The 17,115-nt window shown below is 44.5% G+C and overlaps 1 protein-coding gene and 1 pseudogene across 6 annotated transcripts in view; one reads left to right on the forward strand and one right to left on the reverse strand.

The window, feature by feature from the left end:
* The window catches only part of LOC119180874 (transcription factor RFX3), a 327,700-nt gene that overhangs the window by 284,482 nt on the left and 26,103 nt on the right, over positions 1 to 17,115 (reverse strand). For 5 of the 6 annotated variants that reach the window (XM_037432010.2, XM_075882891.1, XM_075882892.1 and 2 more), the window contains exons 3-4: positions 11,468 to 11,591; positions 3,284 to 3,413 (exon numbers count right to left, since the gene is read on the reverse strand). In XM_037432010.2, coding sequence (XP_037287907.1) covers positions 3,284 to 3,413; positions 11,468 to 11,591 — 254 coding nt within the window. The remainder of the gene's footprint in view (positions 1 to 3,283; positions 3,414 to 11,467; positions 11,592 to 17,115) is intronic. The other variant, XM_037432011.2, reaches the window with a different exon arrangement.
* LOC142784496 (uncharacterized) lies at positions 207 to 3,026 on the forward strand (annotated as a pseudogene).

Genomic DNA, 17,115 nt, shown 5'->3' on the forward strand with positions numbered 1-17,115 from the left:
AGACCCATTGCTTTCCGCAATTTTGCAAAAAATCACGGAATTTAGGTTTTTCGGCAAAAATATGAAAAACAGGTGGATTTCGTGAAAAATCACGGAATTACATTTTTTTCTTAACGGGAATGCGAAAAGTCGTTAGTTTGTTTGCAATGCCAGCTAACAGGTTTTCGGGCGTGCAATGAAGAATTGACATCGCTGTAGTATGTGAAATAACTTGTTTTTGGTATGAGATTTGATTGTAAAATGGGCGAGGCACTTCTTTGAGAACAGATATGACTAGTCTAGCGCGAAATGGGGCTGTGTGACGAACTTGCAATCATGCTCGCAACCACCCTCCTTGCTCGCAACGCGCTGTCGCGAAGGCGGTTCCGGTTTCGTACTCGATGAAAACGCAGAGGCAATCTCTTCATACTCTTTTTTTGACCACAAAAAAAAAAAAAAAAGTTTGCATTAGATGTCGGCCAATCAATGCGCTCATATAATTTATTAGTTAATAGAAAAATTTAAACCGCCACTGATAACAAGGCTTAACGGTAACCGTAAGTAGCCGTAGTCACCTATCAATCCAACATACTCGCTTTTGCAACTGCACGTGTGCCGTGTGCCTTGTTCTCGTTTGCTTTGGTCGTTCTAGCCACCCAAGCTTTGGTTGAAGATCGATGCGTGAATAGACATGGCGCATCCAGGGTCACATTTAAGTAAAAAGACTGCCATGGAACGCGCTCGAGAATACAAGCACGCTGAGTTTTACGAAGATGGAGGTGTGCTTTTTCGCCGGGCTTGCGCAAGAGCAGTTGACCATCGCCGCAAATCAACTATTGAGAAGCACATAAAAACCAATCGTCATTGCAAGAATGTCGGAACAAGGGACTCCTCTAAGCAAAAAACGGCGAAGAACCATCGGAAGACGGAGCCGGAGGTTCAGGAGCACCGAAGAAGCAAAGTAGACTGCAAACGCTGGAATCCGCAATCACAGCTAGTGAAGTGAGGAACGATGTTGTGCTCAAGTTCTTGGATGCATTGATATCCGCAAATATTCCCCTTGAGAAGGTGGACAATCCGAAACTGAGAACGTTTCTGCAGACACACGTTCGGAATGGCAGATCCGTGCCTGGATCTGACGAGCTCCGCCGGCGACTTCCAGAATTGTTCGAGAAGCACGAGGCAAATTTGATAGTTATGTTTCAAGGCACCACAGTTTCTGTAATTATAGACGAAACCACCGACGACCGATTAAAATCGGTTGTGAACGTGCTGTTCGTTCAGTCGGCCAAAACGGCGAATGCTGCACTACAACCTGTACTTGTGGAAGTGAAATTCATGGATGAAGTGAACTCATCCATCATTGGACGCATCGTGACAAGAACACTCACGAGGTATGGAGTTGAATTTGAGGATGTATCGGGCTTTGTTAGCGATAACGCCACTTACATGATGAAGTCCTTTAAGGAGTGCATAAAGCCACTTTGTGAAGGTGCTGTTCACGTTACGTGTGTAACCCATACAGTGAACATTGTTGGCAGCACACTGCAGGCATCTTTTCCCTCAGTGAACAAGTTTGTCGCTTGCATGAAGAAGGCCTTCCCTCTGTCGAGTAGAAAGAGAGCTTTCTACAAATCGCATCTGGAAGAGTGCAGAGTTCAGTGTGCCAAAGCACCGCCAGCACCAGTCCAAAGCAGGTGGAATTCATGGATTGAGGCTGTAGAACAACATTCTGCCTACTTCGAGCACTATCCTTCATTGCTTCAGCAAGTCCACCAGAAGTATGGTGAAGCAGCGTGTGTTCATTCTCTTCTGAAACTGCTTAGTGAAAACTCGACTGAGATCAGGTACAGCATGCGGTGCATTACGGTATTTGGGAAAAAGTTTCCAGCTTGCTGAAATCAGCAGAAGGTCAGCGCATAGCCTGCCACAAAGCGTACAATGCATTGTTAACGCTTTGGTGGTATCTTGAAGCAACTTCAAAGGAGGATTTTGCAACACAGCTGAAGAGAGAAAATGTTGCACATAATGTGGCCAATCAAATTGAAAAGATGAAGGCTGCAATGACCAAAGTCGCCAACAAAGCACAGGTATACTTGGAGAAGTCCAATACGTGGCAATTCTTCAAAGACGTTAGGTTCTTGGATCCTCTGCAAGTTTGGTGTCTTTCACAGAAGAAGACAGAGTTGACAGGCGTGCCTCAGCTTGCAGAAGAATCACTTGCTCTAGCTGCCTAATGGCAGATTTACCTGAAGACTGCACAAGAACTGAAGACCAGTGACAGGGACCTGGCTCCATTTGTGTCGAAGAAACAAAATCCAGGAGCAGACTTTGATATCCTGGCTTTCTGGGCAGGGATGGAGCAGCTTACTCCAACCCTTTCATCAATCGCCTTGAAATACTTGGCGATACCAATCAACTCTGTTGATGCAGAGAGATCATTTAGTCGCTATGGTGACATTGTCTCCCACAAGGGTCACTCTCTAAGTGAAGAGAGCACCAAGCACTATCTGATGCTGTGCCACAACAGCTCTCTCCAATTTTAATTATTGCAGGCATGTTGCGAGCCTGAAAGTGTGATAAATAAGTTGTTACGTGTGTTTTCTGGCATTTGTTCATTATTCCCCTCAGAATTTTGCATGTTTAGAGTTGCCGCGGAATTTCGCAGGTTTCTCTATCTGGAACTGCAGAATTTCAAGTTTTCCACCGCATAACGTTAGGGGCCCTAGATATTATCAAGATGGTGCAGTAAATCTGATTTGGCACACATTGGTGCAGAAGTGGAATCACTGCAAGTGCCTGGAAACAAATACAGTGAGCGAGATATTCTACATACATTTTCTGTGCCATCAAACTAGTTTAATGACGAAGCTTTTGAAGCTCAAGTAAAATGTTGGGCGTCCGCAAAAAAAAAAAAAAAAAAGCCTTCCGCATTGTTGCCTAGCAACAACCAAGCTAGGTAACAACTAATTCACAGCTGTCCACCACCTGGGTTTAACCTCACCTTGCTACACAGGTTGTGTAGCAAGGTGAGGTGTAGCAGTCAACTAGACTGCTAAATTTCACCGTTTTTTCCATTTTTTTAAACCATTACAAATGACATTTGCACAGGCTTTGTTTCCATTTTTAAAAATATTGTGGAGGTTAGTTGGTTCATCACAAATAAGCCCATTTTTCTTAATATTACTTCATTCAAATTATTTAACCAAAATCACCATTCGCTTCAAACATAAAATTCACCATTTACAGAAGACTAGTTCTGATACATTAATACAGCTAAATGAACCGGAGCTGCAATACTCACATCTGTCCATTAGTGGCGGTGTAAAGGCTGGGATCTCCAGTGCTGTCGACATACTGGACATATGTAGGGTGCACTGCTGAAGTCGGCTGAAGTGTCACAGTGCCAGGTGTCTGTCCATCGGCGTCCGCCACTATCAGATAAATTGTGACGTTCAAACATTGCTGTCCCAGGATGTTTAAAAGTCTAATTATAAAACAGCTATGAAAAACCAATCATTCATATGTTCTACAGTAAAACTTCGTTAATTCAAACTCGGTTATTTTGAAATCCCACTTCATTCGAAGTATTTCCATGGTCCCGTATCTTGTAATGCAAGTATGAGCAGATAATTTGAAGTAACAGTCAGCACAAATCTGGTTAATTAGAAAACTTTGGGTGCAGTGTACTAATTCTCGATACCAATTTCACCACAAATCCTGAAAAACAACAGCCCTTAAGAGCCACTAGGCAATGTACTTTAGCGATACTAACCCGTGGTAGCTGAAGCGCCCCTGTCTCGCTACTTCGGGCATGAAAAATAAAGTTATATATATAAAAACAACGGTTTGGTGGTAGACTGAAATGTGCGCCAGTGCAAAACAAGACGTGATTCACTGCAATACAGCGGTGACGTGCAGGCAGCATGGCGCATCATGGTGCAGGCATCGCATCATAATTTATTCATTCTTTCTGGGAATTTAAAGAAATCAATGAAGGACAGTCTAGAGAAATTCGCGATGTACGCGAACTTCCGAGTGCCAGTTGCTCCAGCGATTCGGGCACTTGCACAGCTGGCCGAGTTCTTGCTTGAAACGCCTACTTCGAAAACTCGGCTAGAAAGCTTCAATGGTGATGTTTTCCAGCTGAAACACATTTCGAATTTTGTCACACTGTCTATTATTAAATTCTTTATTTTTTGAGAAAGAATGGGTGAATGGTCGCATCATGACGTGCTGATGCAGCAAGGAGCAGGCGGCATGCTGCCCGCATGTCATTACTGTGCTGCAGTGAGGATATCCTATTTTCTGCAAGCGGGCATTTCAGTTGATCATTTTTTTTTTTTTTTTTTGTGGTGACAGCCGTTAGGCTCGCAAATGCCCCTTGTTTGCTACAAAACTGTGACCAGGTATTGCTAGAAAACATAACCCTTAGCCGGCACAGCAAACGACTAGTCCTGGGTAATTTGAATAATTTCAAGTTGCTTGCATTTCACATTTTGTATATTCTGTTTAATTCGAAAATTTCTCATGGTCCCAGTGACTTCAAATTAATGAGGTTTTACTGTATAACCATATGTCAAATGTCCACGAATGCACATAGAATACCTTAAAAAATAGACAAAAACTTTGTCGTCCACAATGCAACAAGAAAAACCAGGCAAAAGATTGTTTCCCATCGCTTGGCGAATTATTTTTTCACGGATATTTCTTAATAAACATGAATATATAATAGTTACTTCGATCTTTCGAATTGTATTTAGTTAAAAAGCCCTTAATTTCAATGTGTTATAGTCAAAGAAACAGACACAACACCGGTTTGTCAGGCAAGCCATTGAGCTTATAGCGGTCTTTGGCTCTCTGCATCTGGCCTTAGGCTTGGCATCTGTAACCAGCATCGTACCATCACCGATACACATCGAGGCCATATCTCATTCGCAGCCAATGCAGAAGCAATCGTAAGCCTCACCATCCCATGAGCACGTCTGTGATAAGTGGCCCTGAGATCCTAAAGAAGACAACACGTGGAATCGGGGCACAGGGTGGTGCAAGACGCGGTGGGAGGAGACTGAAGAGGAAGGGGAAAAGAATAGGCAGACGTGGCTGGCGATCTAAGAACCAGGGTGCAGGAACAGAGACCTGTTGGCTTCCAGACTCTAGGTAGCAGCAGGCTCCCACCTGAGGCCAAACGAGCCGTCCAAGCACCTGGGGCCAAACCAGCCAGCCGACCACCTCGGGCCTCGCGTATGTTGAAACGTCGCCAGGACGTGCCCGCCAGGCGGGCCTGGCGTCTACCCCAGCAAGCCTCAGCCAGCATTTGGGAGCAGCGTGGCAAGGGCCATGCGCATTCCAATGTCAGCGACCTCGGTGGTGAGCAGCATTGCTGGCCACGGCTGGCAGCACAACTACTGCGCTACTCAAGGATTGAGTGTCCTCCCACAGTCATTCAGTCCTTTCCTGGAACTTGACCGCCGCGTTGCTCCCAGTGAACTCATTCTTTGTTACCTTCAGTTTTTTACTTTTTTAGCACTCTTAGCCCATGTTCTATTTTCCTTACTACAATTATAATTCCATCATCCCTGTAAATACATTATTTTCCTTCATGCATAAACGACCTCGTTATTGTCCCGATGACGTTTAAGTCATCGTGATTCTTTTGGGATAAATACGAGCGCTTTGTTTAGAGCTTAGTCTTGCCACATACAACTCTTTACAATGTCAGTGTGACCTCTTTCTGCCAGCGACAGTCGGAGAAGGGGCCCTCACTTGACGAGAAGCTGCACGGTAGCCGGCCCATCTGGGAAGAAGGTCCTAGTTGCATTAAGCATGGTTTTCCCTTTTTAACGCATTCATTGGCTGAATGCAGTGATGCTCACCTCACGACATCAAAGCAGTGGATGACTCGGCGAGGGTCGTCAAGTGGAGACCCAAGTATGAGCAAGTATGAGCGAGCACAGCCAGAAGAAGGCAATCTTCCGAAACTCCGTCCCCTGGTCAGTGACCACTTCATCTGAACCAGCACTGTGTTGCCGGAAGTGGCTTTTCGCACAAGAATCGCTGATGATCAATCGGACTTCAAAGATTTCAAAGGGAGAGGCAGCGAGATCGAGATGCTTTCGGCCCCCCATGGCAATCTTGTCGTGTCGCATTCTTCCTTTGGCCAGTATGTACCGACTCAAGATGCAAATCCAGAAGGAGGAAAATTAGATCATATCTGCGATTGCAAACATCATGACGCTACTTCAAACTGCGACCACAAGGACACAGTCCACGCCATCAACTAGAGCTTCGTCATTAACAGCATTACAAGCCAGACTGAAGAGTATTCGAGACCTGCAACCACAACGACATAGCCAATGTTGGCTGCCGGAATCATATTTGGTGAACTTCCAAGTGGAGTTCCAGCATCGCTGAGCTTGGCCACTCTGAAATAGCCAGTGCCATCTACCAGACATACTAATGGCAGATCTACATGCCACATCGTAGCATGGCCGAAAGTATGAAGCCAGCATGGCCCACAGAACCATTGTCGACAACCCACGTGCTCACAGTCATGGCAGTGTGTGATGACAAAGAGCGACACCAGGGTTTGGGTGCGAGGACAGTTGGAAAGAAGACCGGCTGATAAAAAACAGCCAGTCCAGAGTACAAACATTGTCTCTTGTGCGATTCCTCACAGTATAAAGATTTTCATCTTGAAGGGACACTAAAGGCAAAGATAAGAGGTGTGCAAATAGCAAAATTTATGGGGCGTGGTGGATTTGAATGTTGAAGCTTGAGCGGGAACTGAATCTAGCCAAATATTCCCTGAATGTAAATAACATAAAAAAAAGTTGCAGAGGATCACCGAACCCAGTGCTTCTCAAAAAAGGGTCCATGGAGCCATTTTTATGATCCGCGAAACCTTCCCCCGCATTTTTCTTTAAGCGTGACTGTGCCACGTATTGATGAACTGCCCAAAACGAAGTGATGTGGCCCGTTTGTTTGATGTTTTTGGTAGCAATAAAAGGCACCTGTTTCACGCTCTAGTTGTGTTAATTTACCTACGTACCCCCCTCCCTCCCCTCTGCTGCGAGGAGTCCACCATCAATTCCACTAGTCTACAAGGGGTCCCCGACACATCCATGGCTGAGAACCACTGGCCGAGCGTATCCTTAAGAGGAGACATGATAATAAATATGGTAAATATGGTCAAAACGTTTAACTTTTCAATTATACTTTTCCAGAAAGTCTCAGACCTGGTTTTAAAGGCCAACTGCAGCAATTTTTTCACCATGTCAAGGTAATGGTGTTTCTATATTCCTGAGACACTCTTGTCATGAGCCCAATAACTGAAATGCTTAAAAAATTTAAAAATAATTTTTAATGAGCAAAAAGGTGAAATACCGATGCCGAAACCCAACCAGGCACCCTGCCTGTGTATGACGCACTATTTGGTAAGAACCAGAGGCCGTATACTGGTACCGCCGACGCAGAGTATGAAAACTGTGAAACGCAGACCAGCCCGGGCCAAACACCACCGAGGAAGGAATAAAGCTTTCCCGTGCTATACCCATGCCAAACATCGCTGCCGTCAACTCGTGGCCAGCACAATAAATGCTGTAGCGGTCAAAGTAGCGACGCCATCAACTGCGTCACTCTCGTCGACATGCCAAATATGACGCCCCACAGATAGTGTTTGTTGCCAATGATTCTGGCAAGTGGGGTGAGCTTTTCGAGGCAATCTTTAAAATTAATTTTCAAACAATCAGTGCATCTCTCAAGCCTGTAATATGGCATGAATGAAAGAAATGCGCAAAGGAATGTACCGAGCGAATTTCGTTGAAATCCATGGACTTCGAAAAATCGACGGAGTTGGCCTTTAAGTCATGGTGAAATATTAGGTCAATATAGACAGCAGAAGTTGAGCAAAAAAGCACTTTAATAGTGTGCTGTCATCAAAAATCATGAGAAAATGGCACTTAAGAAAATGCAAATCTGCAGCTTTCCCTAGGCACAGAGCCATCATACAATGAAATCTCGGTATAACGAGCTTCAGGAGACCGTGGAAATTTGTTCGTTGTTTTGAAAGGTCGTTATAGTGAAAGCTAGAAAATTAACCAGAAATACTTAATTTTCACCGACCAAAATGACTTACCTTCACAGCGGTGAATCCTTGAACTCGTTTTTCATGACAAATAAATAAATGCACTACTAAACATCAAAAAAAGCAGGTTTTTTTAGAGAAGTCAGTTTTTCTTTTTTTTTTTTTTGACGCGACCAGCACAAACTTTACGGCGCGGAGGCCTTCAGCTTATCCACATTTCTGTGGTGCGATTCGGTTCTTTGGTCACAACAGCCTGCTTTTTGCCTTATAGTCGCCGCAGAATATCCATTGTCTCACATAGCGAAAACTGCTTCTGCTTCTTCGTCGCAAGCAGAGATGAACTCATTTGTAGTATCACGGCAGCGTGAATGCCGAATTGCTTTGCGTATCCAATAAGTAATGAACACGACTGATAAAGGAAGGCCTCTAAAGAAAAGCCTGAAGCGTCACGACTGTAATCACCTCTTTCGAAGAAAAAAAGTGCTAAAAAAGAATATTCCTCGCGTTTCGTTTTCTGCTCAATCGCTGTCTCAGGTTTTCCGCGCCCATGTTTCCTGCTCCGCAACTCCAACTCTGCCTCGCTGACCTTGCCCTCCCGTGTTGCCCTCGGCTCTGCGCTCGCTTGTAAACCTGCAGCGTCGGCGTTTCAACAAAAAGAAAGAGAAGAAAGTCGCCCTTTCGTTTTTCTTTTTTTCCTCACGCGTCTTCCGAAAAGCAAGGCGTCCGTTCGCTTTGTCGTCTGCTTGCGTACCGCTCCGGTGGACGCGACGGATCTCAGAACATAAGTTTGTAGTACTGGGTCATTGTTAATATAACATGGAACTAAATTAACGCTCGTTATTCTGAAAAGTTCGGTATTCTGAAGTAAATAGTAGTGAAATAAGTTTACATTAAAAATATCAGCAGTCGGCACGGGAATTTGTAACAGTTTGTTGATCTGAAAAGTTCGTTACTGTGGGGTTCGTTCTACCGAGATTTCACTGTATTCCCGTTATCATTAAACTTTCCCTCTAATTGCCCATATTGGATGACATTGGTATTCAAAGAGGGCAGATAGGAGCTCAGTATAGCCACAAAGCTGTATTTCAATGAAAAATTAAACCAGCTTCCAACAGAGTTTCTTTGCTTTCAGCTCCCTTGAGCTCCATTTTCTAAGATTTCAATTTTTTGGGCAGTTGCTATCAGTCATACCTGTGCCATTTCACAACAAAGATACAACCATTTTCTTTTACACACTTACATCAGGGGGCAAGTGCCGCAAAGCTGTCCATAGTTGTCTGCACAGATTTTCATAACTGGCTTTTTGTAAAAGTTGGTAAGAGAGAATATGTACAAAACATTTCAAAAATGTTTATGTGCGCTAATTTATTTCTACACCAATAGCTTCACTGCGCGAAATGGGACCTTGTGAATATCCTTATCTTGATGATCTTATGTCAAATTCCTTATACAATCTTGGGATGACAATGAGAGTCTGTCAAGTATTGCAGATTGCTCAAAACCATTTTCATTTATGAAATAAGCAAAACAAATCACATGTGCAGGCCAACCTTCATCGCTTTGCCTTCATAAATAACAAAAATAGTTTTAAGTGCCATGTCCCCCTTCAAGATATAGCAACATGAATGCATTTCTTTTGACTGGGCTGGTGAAGCGCTGGAAAGATGGTACTATTCCCTAGCCTCGCATACAGAATGAAGCAATGCAGGGGCTGAATTGCAATCAAGTGCATGATTTGGCATAATCAATATGACATTGACAACACTTGACAGGTGGAAGGAAAGGACACTACTTCCCCAACCTCTTCTTTAACTTCTGTGGAGGCCCAACCGAAGTGGCGGTGGACAAGAGTGTGCTCCCATAAGAGCATAGAGCTCCTCATTTGCCTCATACATGTGTCCACGCATAAGAATGTCTGAAATTTCGGATGCTGAAATTCTTCAATATCGATTTTTCAGACTTGCTGCCCAAATGTCAGGTCCAAAACAGCGTTATTTAGGGCCCCACCTGTGACCCCTGTTTTTGAGTTCTACAAAGTTCCCTTTAAGGAAGGCTAAATGACTGCAGTCATATACTTTGACCCAGAGAATTTTGTGCCACATCGAGAATGGTCTACATGCGCACTGATTTGCACTGTACACTTTTGACAGGTGACCTCATTTGCAACAGTAACTGTAGCTAGTCTTCAGTTCAGAATCAAGGTGTCGCTGTGGCAGATGAAATCTGCCATATGGAAACAAGCTCGCACATATATTCCTGTCACCTCTATGGCCACTTGATACTAATGGCTCAGATGAAATATTCAATGCCCAGGGAACCAAGGTCATCAGGACAACAAATAAAGAATCAACTGAGGACAAGCTATCTTTGACACAGCTCAAACAGTTGCCAGGAGTGGCAACTTGTTTTGTGCCATGTCTGAACAAACTTTTCACAAAATTGACACTTACTGGTTTCCCTGTTGGTACTTCTAGTTCCTCCCTTACCGAAGCACTGGTGAGAATAAAATGAAAAGAAAATGAACCCAAGTGGAAGTGCACTGCGAGCCCAGCCTCCAGTGCAGGACTGCATACTTCAGCGGCGGTGGCTAACACATTGTTTACACTGCTTCTGTGCAAACTAGACGCGAAAAAGGAGAGCAACAATATAGTTGCTCACTGGATCAAGTGAGCATAGACATAACCTCAGTGTGCTGCTGGACACGACTGTAGCCGATGACTTTGGTGAAGGCACTACGTAGTTCAACGGCTGTTAGACGTTTTGAGACCAATGTCAAAATTGTTTTCCATATGAATACAAACACTCGTTGTGCACACTATCTGGAGCCGGTGATTTAATTCATTCTATATCACAAGGCAAAGTGACTGACTATGGCATAATTGGAATTTTAAATTGCATGCTAATTACAACTAATAAATGAAACTCACATAAGACAACACATTCCTACATTTTCTTTCTTGGAATGCAATATTGAGTGCCTTGGAGTTGTTATGTGAATTTGACACATTCGCAGACAGTGCATCACAATTTGCACCTGAAGAGGATATGCCAGCAGATTGATGAGGTGCCCTACAAATGAGCACGGGTGGAATCAGAGAAGCGTGCCCCGCCGTGGTGGTCTAGTGGCTAAGGTACTCGGCTGCTGACCCGCAGGTCGCGGGTTCGAATCCCGGCTGCGGCGGCTGCATTTCCGATGGAGGCGGAAATGTTGTAGGCCCGTGTGCTGAGATTTGGGTGCACGTTAAAGAACCCCAGGTGGTCCAAATTTCCGGAGTCCTCCACTACGGCGTCTCTCATAATCATATGGTGGTTTTGGGACGTTAAACCCCACATATAAATCCATCATCAATCAGAGAAGCGGGCTATTGGAAAAACCATGTCCTCACAACGGGAGCCTCCCACCTGCAACGGCAATGAAGTGAGGAGTGCCATTGGTCGCTGACACCTGGACCACGGTCGCCTGTGGACTCGTCTGTGGGGGGGACGTTGCAGGAGCCACCTGTTGTGTTGTTGCCGTGGCAACCACCTGCACCAACAGGTTTACTTTCAATGCTCCTTGAACTGGAAACATGCTTGGGTTGAGTATGAGGCTCTTGATTGCATTTTCGCCAACACAATGCAGGCACAATTTCAGCTTCTACATTTGAACACACATGTCCCATTTTACTAAAGTATTAGTAGTTTAGAATAACAAAGTTACACAGTTCTGAAAAGCTGAAGAAAAATTTGAGCTGTCGATAGGGCATCTGAGTATTTATTTCATTATCCTGACAGCATTACAGAGGGGAGTGGGATACACTCACAACATAGTACAACACAGATGAGGCTCAGAAAGAGAAGACGAAAGGACGCATATGGTGTGAGTAATGTTTCTAACATTTACACGAAGCCCACAAAAAAATATAAACACAACAGTGCTAGAGTACAGCAGTGCTCTCAACAAGGGAAACAACCTAGCATGAAATGAGTGGCCGTGGCTGTAGGCAACAGTGTGATAGAAATACGTTTTATAGTGCGCCCACGAAGTGCCAGTATCGACACCATTTGCTTAATCCACACAATCGCAGGCAGGCAATAGGCCTCGACACAGAGCTATCCACATCAATGCCCCACAGAGAAGACAGAGCACATTCAACAGGAGAGCCCACAGAGTGCACGGTACAGCTGTGATCGTCCGAGCAAGGCAGAAATATAGCGAATGCTCAAATAAGCGCAAGGCATTATCAGCCAGTTAATGTGTCATTTCATTCTGGCACAGAAGAATAGTGTCTGGTATGGGTATTGCCGTGAACCCGTTTTGAGCGAAGATTACACATAAAGGCAAGCTAGCTGGGACTGATAAAATAATAAAAGCGCGAGAAGGACAAGAATGGCAATGACAGAGGCATCAACTCACAACTGAAACAGAATCGCGAGTTGGTGGATGTTCATCGTGGACTATTCTACAGCATGCAGTTATTCCATAAACACGCAGAACTACGCATGGTTTGAAAAACATTGGTGCTCGTTATGGCGTAAACGTGCTGTTCCCAGCGCGCAATAAGTTGGTAATCTGTATGCCTTAGTGGATAGAGCGTTGTGTCAGCAGCCAGGGAAAGAGAAAAAATGTGTCTCCAATCATGTCCACAAATATGTGCCTTGTGCTACTGGCGTAGTTTATGCCTTTCCACTATCTTGCGGCTGCGAATAAATAGACAACAGGCTGGTGCATTAACGTGCGCTTACGAGAGCATGAGCTGTCACTATCAGGTGCTGCAATTATGTCTCATTTTGCAGTGCATTGTAGATCATGCGGATGTGTGCCTTACTTGCAGAAAACTTCCATCAAATATAGACATGTGGTTCAGCGCACGCGTGAAATAGCCAAAGCTTTTTTTCATTAAATCCAATAACAAGTCTGTTATCAATACTTCTAATGCCGACATAATATGCCTTAATGAAACCTGGTTGTCTGCGCAGGTTGATAACAGTGAATTATTTGATTGCAAAAAACACTACAACATTTACCGTTGTGACAGAGGTGTTCGTGTGGCGGCGGTGTGCTTATCGCGGTCTCAGACACGATTTCATCTTTTCCAATTCATTTTAGTAGTGCTTTGGAACTTGTTTTGGTTGAAATACAATCGTGTTCCAAGAAGTTGATATTGGGCGCTTGTTATCGACCACCATCCTGTTCATCCACTTTTGTTGACAAGCTTCATAATGTCATTTCCATGCTAACAGTACGGTATCCGAATAGTTCGCTCTTTTTACTAGGCGACTTCAATTTCCCGAATATAGTTTGGTCAAACGTGCATTCTACTTGTCATTCTTTCTCCGGAGCGGGAGACGCGTTTCTGAATTTTCGCAACGATTTTAACTTGTCCCAGCTAATGACACAGGCAACAAGATCTACGTCTACCGCATCTCCTATTTCCTACCACACCTAACATCTCCTACCACCACATTTCCTACCACATCTAACATCTTAGATTTAGTGCTCACCACTGCGCCTGATCTTTTCCATACCATATCCTACTTACAGGGGCTAAGCGACCACTTGCTGCTTCATTTTTCTTTCACCTGCACAGTACCTCACAGTAGAAACCACAAAAAATATATCTGGGACTATAAGCGTGCAGATTTTGATGCTATTAATCATGATCTTTCAGCTTTTTTAAGTGATTATATGCACAACGTTTATGATCGCTCCGTGAATACTAACTGGACTTTATGCAAAGAAAAGGTTCTATCACTCATAGAAAAATATGTGCCACGCATAGTCATCACATCTAACCTGCAATCACCATGGTTCAGTCAATCGCTTAAACGACTACGCAATAAGAAAAAACGCATTTTCAGCTCTGCAAAGGTAACTAGCACTCAAGAACGTTGGAGTGATTATCAGGCGGTAGCTATGGAATAGAAACAAGCCCTAGAGATGCCAAGGATTCATTTTTCAATACTACATTCTACATTACCATCTCTTTTAATTACCAACCCCAAGCAATTTTGGAATGTAGTGAACAAAAGAGACAATTCCTCAATCACCCTTAAAGATGCAAACATTTGCATAATCAAACTTGATAAGTCCGCAAATGATCTAAACTCTGTATTTGTTTCTGCTTTTTTACAAAATGTGTGTTCCGTAACTCCCATATATGCTAGTTCGGATTTCCTAACAACGGACCCCATTGTCTTTGATGCTGCCGGTCTATACCGGCAGCATCAAAAGAAAAAATCATAAAAAATCTAAAAGCTTCGTCATCATGTGGTGTAGATGGCATCAATTCAAAGTTTTTAATTAGTACTAAAGTACACAGTGCCATTATTCTCGCTAATATATTTCATCAATCGCTTCATACCGGTTGCATTCCGGAAGACTGGAAGGTAGGGAAGGTGATTCCCTTGCACAAGTCTGGGGATAGGCATTCTCCATAAAATTATGAACCAATCTCACTCACATGCATTTCCTGTAAAGTTATGAAAAATGTTATTTGCTCTCATCTCGCATCCTTTCTACAGTCAAACTCCTTTTTTTACAGATCACCAGCATGAATTTCGCAAGTAATTTTCATGTGAAACACAACTTTTGACATTCACACATGACCTGAATTCCATTCTTGACAGGGGTTCCATTATCGACTGCATATTCCTAGACTTCTCAAAAGCGTTCGACAAGGTTTCTCATCAACTGCTTCTTTTAAAACACAGGAAACTTAACATCGATCCGAACGTTCTTCAATGGCTTCACTCTTTTCTCACTGATCGTTCCCAATTTGTCACTGTGAATAACATTTCATCCATCACTTCTGCAGTTGAATCGGGCATGCCTCAAGGCTCTGTGCTGGGACCTTTGCTTTTCCTCATCTACATTAACAACTTACCTGATAATCTATGTTCATCAATAAACCTGTTCGCTGACGACTATGTTATATACCGTGTTATTAACAGCGACTACGACGTCTATCTTCGTCAATCAGATATAAACCGTGTTCGTGACTGGACTAACACGTGGAACATGGAGTTAAACACTAACAAATGCAAGCACATGCGCGTTTCACGTCACAGTACAACATTGCCCTCTTATCATCTTAATAATATTAACCTAGAACCTGTGTCATGTTACAAATAGCTAGGCATACTCATCACTTCTGATCTTTCCTGGAAGATGCATGTAACACATGTAACCAATAACGCTAATCGCACGCAGGGCTTTATACGCCGTAATTTTCATCTTTCTTCCTTTCCAGTAAAATTACTTCTGTATAAATCATTAGTCCGTTCCAAAATAGAATATGCTGCATCTGTGTGGGACCCCAGCCAAGAAACACTCATTCATTAGCTTGAATCCATCCAGAGTCAAGCTGCTCGTTTCATTCTTTCTAACTACCATCGCACCTCCAGCGTCACTTCCATGAAAACAACTTTATCATTACCTCTGCTCTCACAACGTAGGGAAATATCTCGCCTCTGCCTGTTTCACAAGATATATTGTACGTGATTTCGTCTGACTGAAAGAGGGCATAGTGGGGCATACTCAAGTAAGGTGCCTCAGACTGAGAGTGAAGAAGTGGACGTTGTCGGTGAGCTGCGTTGTGGCTGCGGACTGACAACTGTTATTTTTCACGTAACATTTTGGTGGAAGTGCTGGGTGCTCTTCTGACAACGGAGCTACGCAGTGGATGCCTCCTTAAGTCTGCTACCATGGCTCCGAGTGAGGATACGGCTTCGCCACCTACCTCAGCAACGACAGCAACCTGGTAGGTCGCCCTAACGCAACCCCGTGATCCCGGTACCTTTACTGGAGAGGACAACGCGAATGTGGACAAGTGGCTCAGCATGTACGAGCGCATCAGCAAGCAATATGGCTGGGACCCAACCGTTATGCTTGCGAATGTCATTTTCTATCTTGACAAGACCCCTCGCATCTGGTTTGAGACCCACGAGCACGAAAGCACAAGCTGGGAAATGTTTAAACAACAGCTCCGCGACCTTTTTGGCAACCCGTTTGGTCAACAGCTTGATGCCCAAAAGCAATTGGCTGTACGTACACAGACGTCCACTGAGCCCTACTTGACTTACATTCAAGACGTCTTAGCGTTGAGTCAAAGGGCCGATCCCAACATGACTGAGGCCGACAAGATTTCGCGCGTTTTAAAAGGAATTGCCGACGATGCGCTCAGATTGCTTGTATTTACCAACGTAACGACCATCGACGCCGTGATCAAAGAGTGCCGCCGTCTCGAGCAGGCGAAGAGTCGACGCATTTTGCAGCAGTTTCAGCGCCTACCCAACACCGCGGCAACGTCGTCTTGCGAAGCCACTCCTTGTCATCCGTCTACAACCGAAGACGTGACGCGCATCGTCCGACGTGAACTCGAGGCCGCTTACCCGGCTAACAACAAACTGACGTTGCCCGACGCCTCAACGCCAGCTGTCGCCTTGATCCAGGCTGTTTTCCGCCAGGAATTCGCTAACCTTGGTATCCTGTCCACTGCATCCACAATGGATAATACTGGTCCCTCGATAGCTTCTGTGGACATGAGACGTCGCCGTCTGTACTCTATTCGAACCAGGAACCCGTCTGAATGGCGAACAGCTGATGATAAGCCAATCTGCTTCCGCTGTGGTTGCGCAGGACACATCGCTCGTTACTGCCGCAGCTAATGGCCATCTATGTCTTCTGGCTCGTACCCCGCTTACAATAACTCATTCCGTCCACCAAACCACCGTTATCCGACCCGCACTGAGTCTACAGCATTTACTGCCCCTGAGGACTACGGCCACTCTGCCCCGTCGTCGCCACCGCCTCAAAGCTGCCCTTCTCGTTCAAACACTCGTCCCCGCTCTCCCTCGCCATCGTTCAACCGCCGCATGTCCCCGGAAAACTAGGCTGCGCAGCTTCTGGAGATGAAGCTGCCCTGTCGACCTTACCCAAAAATCCTCTGTTGCCCTTACGTTTGAACCGGAACACCCTAAAAGTATATGTTGATGGCACACCTGTTGAAGCTTTGATAGATACGGGCGCTCACGTCTATATTATAAGTTCGCGTTTTCGTCGTCGCATG

The sequence above is a fragment of the Rhipicephalus microplus genome, unplaced genomic scaffold (assembly GCF_043290135.1).
Source record: "Rhipicephalus microplus isolate Deutch F79 unplaced genomic scaffold, USDA_Rmic scaffold_14, whole genome shotgun sequence".
Classification (NCBI taxonomy): domain Eukaryota; kingdom Metazoa; phylum Arthropoda; class Arachnida; order Ixodida; family Ixodidae; genus Rhipicephalus; species Rhipicephalus microplus.